The 7,500-nt window shown below is 40.9% G+C and overlaps 1 protein-coding gene and 1 long non-coding RNA gene across 2 annotated transcripts; one reads left to right on the top strand and one right to left on the bottom strand.

The window, feature by feature from the left end:
• Window positions 1-2,929: 2,929 nt before the first annotated feature.
• On the top strand, window positions 2,930-4,647 carry LOC125589229. Its single transcript, XR_007325408.1, has 3 exons — window positions 2,930-2,963; window positions 3,029-3,110; window positions 3,176-4,647. It is a non-coding gene; the product is annotated as an uncharacterized LOC125589229 (long non-coding RNA).
• Window positions 4,648-5,387: 740 nt separating this feature from the next.
• Window positions 5,388-6,206, bottom strand: LOC125588343. Its single transcript, XM_048759645.1, has one exon. It carries the CDS (start codon window positions 6,204-6,206, stop codon window positions 5,388-5,390), a length of 819 nt encoding a protein of 272 aa, XP_048615602.1.
• Window positions 6,207-7,500: the final 1,294 nt, after the last annotated feature.

Genomic DNA, 7,500 nt, shown 5'->3' with positions numbered 1-7,500 from the left:
CCCTAGTTTCCCAGAGGTCCTGGATATCTGCTAATACCACACGCTAAGCAATCAGAACACGAGATAACAACGATAAAGTGTAAGAAATCGTAAAAAGGGAGCAAAGAGAAGTCTTATTCTGAATTTGCGTATGAGCGTTTACAACAAGGTATAAGCCTGGGCTCGAGAGCTGTCGGCGAGATTCCTAGTTCTAACAACCCTAAGACCGCTAAACCTAATTGGGTCGCACCTCGAATAACAAAAATGGAAAGTTGCCTAATTGCTCTAAGTGCTAAGTTTCCTCTGAAAAGTTCTCTCTCCATGCCTCTCACCTAGGACTCCTTATATACTGGCTCCTAGGTCGGTTTACGATTTTCCTCTTCTACCCTTAAGCAGTCATAGCATAAAAATGGAGATATTCCATTTTTTCCGATATTCGTAATTATCTTCAAAATTCCGTATTTATCCGCGGAAACTTGACATTTATCTTTCCTTGCGAACCAAGCGTAAACCGTCATGCGGCTTACGGGCTGTTGGTTAAGAAATCGTAAGTTGGGCCTCGAGTCATGTCTTAGGTCCCTTTGGGCCGTCTTTTGACTCGAAGCGTTTATTACGGCTTCTTTCGATAAAGAACGAACTTTCGGCAGTTTTTACCGTAAAGTTTGATCGATGACTTAGAATGGCGGGAAACATGAAATGGGTTCGCTACGGTCTTCCGGAGATAGCATCGAGGGGTAGACGAGAATGGATTGATCTGTACCCTCCCCTCCTTCTAGCGCCAAACTGTGGGAACCGAAATTCGCACTGTCGATTTCCGTTTAAATTAGGAAAGTAGGAGAACCCTAGTTTCCCAGAGGTCCCGGATATCTGCTAATACCACACGCTAAGCAATCAGAACACGAGATAACAACGATAAAGTATAAGAAATCGTAAAAAGGGAGCAAAGAGAAGTCTCATTCCGAATTTGCGTATGAGCGTTTACAACAACGTATAAGCCTGGGCTCGAGAGCTGTCGGCGAGATTCCTAGTTCTAACACCCCTAAGACGGCTAAACCTAATTGAGTCGCAGCTCGAATAACAAAAACAGAAAGTTGCCTAATTGCTCTAAGTGCTAAGTTTCCTCTGAAAAGTTCTCTCTCCATGCCTCTCGCCTAGAACTCCTTATATACTGGCTCCTAGATCGGTTTACAATTTTCCTCTTCTGCCCGTAAGCCGTCATAGCATAAAAACGGAGATATTCAATTTTTTTAGATCTTCGTAATTATCTTCAAAATTTCGTATTTATCCGCGGAAACTTGACATTTATCTTTCCTTGCGAACCAAGCGTAAACCGTCATGCGGCTTACGGGCTGTTGGTTAAGAAATCGTAAGTTGGGCCTCGAGTCATGTCTTAGGTCCCTTTGGGCTGTCTTCTGACTCGAAGCGTTTATTACGGCTTCTTTCGATAAAGAACGAACTTTCCGCGGTTTTAACCGTAAAGTTTGATCGATGACTTAGAATGGCGGGAAACATGAAATGGGTTCGCTACGGTCTTCAGGAGATAGCATCGAGGGGTAGATGAGAATGCATGGACTAATGTCGTATCGACGTTTCGGAAGAGATCGGTCGCTACGTAGCGACCGAGCGGAACGGATGCTCGGTCGGTACGTAGCGACCGAGCTTGGCTCGAGCTCGGTCGTTACGTAGCGACCGAGCGGAACGGACGCTCGGTCGCTACGTAGCTACCGAGCTTGGCTCGAGATCGGTCGCTACATAGCGACCGAGCGGGACGGACGCTCGGTTGTTACGTAGCGACCGAGCTTGGCTAGAGCTCGGTCGCTACGTAGCGACCGAGCGGGATGGACTCTCGGTCGCTACGTAGCGACCGAGCGGAACACGTGTTCGGTCATTGCGTAGCGACCTTTTTCGAGCTCTTGTCTGATGTCTCGTGAATGTGTTTTTCCGCAAGATTCTTCGTAAAAATAAATCTTTTTCGAAGATTTATTTTTCGTAAAAACGTTCATGCCGATTTTTACGGACTTTCAGACATTGATTCCGTCGTGACCGATTTTGACCCCAACAATCCCTCTAACCTATTTGAACCCTAAACCTAACAGGTGGATCTATTCAGACATGAAGTTTGTCACAGAAATCATAGATGAATAGATGAAAAGCATAAATAATATAAAATCAAAACCAATGGAGTTCCAGGAGGACTCTGAAGGAGTACCTCCTTTCTCTCCTAACTAAGAACAAGAATAAAAGAAAGCTTAGATAGCATGTAGCCGTCAACAATGGCTTAGAAATAACATAAATAAGGTTTCTGGTCGTCCAAGGGTATTCTGGTAATTTGGGGTTGCTTCTGGGCTTCAGTCGGTCATAAAATATGCTTGGCCCGCATTCTGGCATCCATATCGATCAATGTCAAGAGGTCTGCATCGATCGACATACGTTCCTCTTCTCGAAAGCTTCCTCTCGCGAGGCAGACTGACCACTCCTTAGTAAAACGGGAATAACGTCTGTTACAGGATGCTGATTGACCTAAACCGGTGGAAGTGGAAAGCTAACTCAAATATATATCCTGTGTTAAAATATGTTTTTAATCAAACGGTCATAAGGTCTCCATCCATAGCTAGATATCTGACGCGTCTGTGCAGTTCTGCATCTCAAAAGACTCCAAAATCACCATATTTCTCCAGAACGTACCTGAACCTGTAAATACTCTAAATAGACTCTATATAGTAGTAAATATATATTAAATCACTTATAGACCATGGATGAAAGTGGGTAAAAATCCATGGTCTATCACCTCACAAAAAATCAAGGACGAAAGAACCAGCAGAATGGGTTATTCCACTGTCTTCATTTAAGCCTTCGGATTGGAAACCACCTACTCTGAAAGATGAGGAATTACTTGAGGACCGGGTGCATGACATTGATCACTCACTAGTGTTTGTCCCTGAGGATTCATGGGCCAAAATAATTGAGTGGTCCTCAACTTCCAAGTAAGTTTATATTGTTTCTCAAAACGTTAGAATAGTATCATTTTTAACTGAATTTGGCATTGCAGTGAACTGAAAATTGGACCTTCTATGTTAACAAGTGTGTTAGCAGCACGCGTCATGGGACCTACAGAGTGGCTTTTGAATCACGTGAGTCTAAATTTGTTCCTTAATATTTTCAGTACACGACTTACAATCTCTTATTAAAATTTCAGGAAATTGATGCTATGATGTACTTATTCACTGAGAGGACTACTTTGCGACGATGGGAACCAAGTAAAGTAGCATTCATGAGCTGCATGTTCAGTAATCAAATGAAGACCTCTTTCGAAGAGTTTCGGAAGGACAAGAAGAAATTCAAAGTATCAGAACTGCTTCACCGGTACGGCATTGGTGAACTTCCAGCACACGGACGAACAGGACTGATGTGGGATCTTGACGTTACACGTATGTATGTGCCTCTAAATGTCGGTAAACACTAGATCTCCATGTGTGTCAACTTTGTTTCTCGGTCGATAGAGGTCTTTGACTGTGAGGGATTGAAACACAACAAGGAAGTGGAGCCATTTGCCTTTCTCATCCCTAGAATTGTCAAATCTGTTCCCTCTTCAAAGAGTCGGCAGCAACTCAAGGTCAAGCAATATAATTTCAGTTACGCCCCAATGCCCTACTTACTAAACAAGAGTAGCAGTGATTGTGGAGTATATGCCTTGAAGCACATTGAATGTCATCTTTTAGGCTTGGACTTCTCCCTCGTGAATGACAACAACATTCGAGAAACGCGCCAAAAGATTGCTTACGACCTATGGGAAGCTGCCAATGATCCTGAGCTTATTTTGAGAATGGCACAATACACTCCTCCAAAGACGATCACAAATCCTCTAGTGGAACTTGATTGAAGTTCTTTCGTTTATGACTTGTTAAGGAAGTAGGCTGTTATTGGCTCTCTTATTTGACTCTTGTATTTGATTCTTGTAGTTACTCTTTATTTTTTACTTTATTTGAAACATTTAGTTGCTCGATTTAACTGTTGTGACAATCTTTATCAACCCCTAATATTCCCTAAATGAGTGGTATGCGAAGACAATCCTTATCAACCCCTAAATATTCCCTATCTATACCCTATTTGACACTAAAGTAAGACAAACCATTTGAAACCTTATATATGCCCTAAATGCCACTAAAGTATGACAAACCATTTGAACCCCTATCTATGCCCTAAATGCTACTAAAGTATGACAAACGATGTAAACCCAATGAATCCACACAAACCTTATAAATCACAAAAAAATCTTAATAATCAAGACAAATCTTAATAATCAAAACACATACAAGTTTACCCTAAAATCCAACCCGAGTGGAAGAAACGTTTGACCTAAAAAAATCTTATATAATACCATCAAATGGTCTGAAACCCTACATATTTCATCGTTTGTTTCTCCTACTTCTCGAAAAAAAACCTCTCGTTCCTTCTCAACAAAGAATGACGAACATGAATCACAATGAAGGATCCATTCCAGATGCTGGTGTGGAAAGGGGATTGTCACATATGTTTCAAAAATAGAGGAGAACCCATATAGACGTTTCTTCAGATGCGAGATTGGTATACAGGTAAATCTGTAATTACTTATTCATCATTATTCAATATGATCAGAGAATAAACAGATGTGAGATTGACTTGTTTTGTGTTTTCAAACAGAGAAAGAAAGAAAAGCATCTTTTTAAGTGGGTCGAGGAGGCTCTGTTTGATGAGATTCACCGGATGGATGACCATCAGGCGAGAATTGCCGAGGAAATTGAAGATCTGAGAAGTTCTATGCAGAAAACAGTTGAGGAGGAAGTTATGAAACTGAAGAATTCGCTCCATGTAGGTTGTGTAGGATCCATTCTCAGTATTTTATGTCTCTGGACCAAATGTGATTGACATTGTAATGGTTCTCTGATTCAAGTTACATTGTCAAAGATTGAACCAATTTGATTTTCAGTTTTATCGTCATGTGTCGAACAAATGTGAAAATAAAACATCTATTGAATTCTAATGTTAAGACCTAAACGATTTCCAATTGCATCATTTGACATGGACAAACTCTCACATAACTTCCAAAAACGAGAAGAACAAAATGCATACTCTCTGAAGCATAAAATTCTATTGTTAAACAATCCTGAAAAAACTGAAACATTACTTGGATAAAACGAGAAGAACAAAATGAAACAGTCTCTGAAACATAACTTGCATTGAACGAATTGAGAATTCTATATTGCTCTATCACATTTTCTCCTGTTGTGGCCTTCAATCCCACATCGACTGCATTTCCAAACTGTAGAGCCTTGAGTTCCTTGTGACGAACGGATCTTATCTTCGGCTGTCTCGTATCTGCGTTTCTTTCTCCTACCTGCAGCTCGTCTACTCTCTGGAGGAAGAATTTTTTACTTCTCCACATGAGATGGAACTTTCCATGCATCTTCGGGGACGCTAATAGGATTTATGCTTTCTTCATAAGCCGAGCGCCATGAGGCAGTAGTGTACATGTCATCTGTGAGTGTGTGTGGTCTTATTCCAACACTGAAGCCTGCTTTTATGGCGTGCCTGCATGGGGTTTTCATTAGATCAAATTTCCCAAAAGAACACGTGTGTCTGACCAAGTCTACCGAGCAGTCGAAAGTGTCACCTTGAACTAAAAACCTATGATCGCTAACTGGAAAGACCTTAAACGTTTTACCCTTCTCAATCCTTCTGTCAATCTTCTTCTCCACAGCAATGGTCAGTGGCTTTGAATGCTTAGAACTTAAAGTTCTAGGTTTGAAAAACCAGCGAGTCATCATCTCCCTAATGCTGTCCAACAAAGGTATCACTGGAAACTCTCTAGGCATATGCAAAGCAGCATTTATCGACTCCGCAGGGTTAGTAGTCCTAATATCATATATGTAACCCGGAAACTGACAACGAGCCCACTTCCTTACATCGGCATCTATGAGATACTGTCCAATTTCGGGACTAATAGCAAAAATAGCAGTGAACAACTTACGAAAATCAGCAGCTCGATAAGCTTTAGAAGCCTTTGCAACCAAACCAGCCACACTTTTCCCGCTGAAATATGTTACAACATTGTTCAGCAAGTGGTGAATGCAAATTCCATGATGAGCTTGCGGGTACACTCTCGTAATAGCTTTAGCAATTGAGGAATTCCTATCAGACACAAAAGCTAAAATATGGTCGTCGGCAATGACCACATTAAGTTGTCTCATAAACCAGTTCCACGCGAGGTCATTCTATGAGTCGGCAACTCCAAAGGCAATAGGATATAAACTTGAGTTTCCATCTAATGCAGTAGCAACTAGTAATACTCCTTTGTATTTGCTCTTCAAAAACTTCCCATCCACCACAATAACTTTTCGAATTGCAGCATAGAAACCGCAAACACTCTGACCAAAAGAGATGAAGAGGAATTTGAATCTCTCTTTTGTATCCCTTTCATAAAACGTGTGTGACCTTGGATTAGCTTCCTTCATCATATGCAAGTATTTGGGAATTTTTTCATAACCTTTCTCTGGAATACCTTTCACTGCGTTGATTGCATATTCACGTGCATCCCACGCCAAAGAATAGGATATCTCAACTCCATGTACCATACGCATATACTGGATTATATCATTCTATCTCGGCCCTTCTTTAGCAGTTTCATACTTATGCATAATCAGAGTACCCATTGTTTTTGCTGAAACTGTCCGAACAGAACCCTTCCTAGTGGATGCAGCACATGAATGATCAGGTACATACTTTTTGATGATAAAATACAATGAGCATGTTAATCCCTCTGCACGAACATGCCAGGTGCAATCATCATCTGAGCAACGAATGAACCACACTTTTTAATCCGATCTGGCAACCACGTACTCTAAATTATGTTTCATTGCACATATTTCGAATGCTGCCTTCAAAAGTGTTTTGGAACTAAAAGATTGACCCTTCTTCACAACATCCACCAAAGAAAACCGAACACCATCTTCATTGATCTTCTCTTTGTCACACTTTTTGTCATCTTCACTGTCAGGTACCTCAACATCTTCTTCTGAATCCATATCAGCTGCATCGTCAGACTCCATATCACTTGAATCGTCAGACTCCATAGGCGCTTCCTCTCTGTTAGGCGACTCAGTACCTTCTTCCGCTATGTTAGAGGCTTGAGTACTCACACACAACTGCGTTGAAGCTTTGTTCTTTACATATGTAAGAAAATTTCTTACTTTCCGATCACTGGTGATGATAACAGGTGGTGAGTAGATGCTATTGATCAAATCGGAAGGTAAATAACTCAGCTCTATATTGACCATGTGTACATCAATTCCAAAGTCTTCACACACCATAACCTTTAGGTTTTCAAAGCTTGAACTTGTGTCCAAAGTAAGTAACCTGCCTCTTTTTTCTTCATCAACAAGAAATCCCCATCCATTGTTCATCGACGATTTCCACAAACCACATGAAGCATATATGTTAATCTTTATATTTTAGAATGACAAAAGTTTGGAGAAACTGAAAAAT

Source organism: Brassica napus, chromosome C6, assembly GCF_020379485.1.
Source record: "Brassica napus cultivar Da-Ae chromosome C6, Da-Ae, whole genome shotgun sequence".
NCBI classification, from domain to species: domain Eukaryota; kingdom Viridiplantae; phylum Streptophyta; class Magnoliopsida; order Brassicales; family Brassicaceae; genus Brassica; species Brassica napus.
Note: the sequence above shows the minus strand (reverse complement) of the source record. Positions and strands in the feature narration are given on the sequence as shown.

Bases quoted from the DNA above. Each gene is read 5' to 3' on its own strand.
- LOC125588343 (XM_048759645.1), bottom strand. From the start codon at position 6,206: ATGAGACAACTTAATGTGGTCATTGCCGACGACCATATTTTAGCTTTT.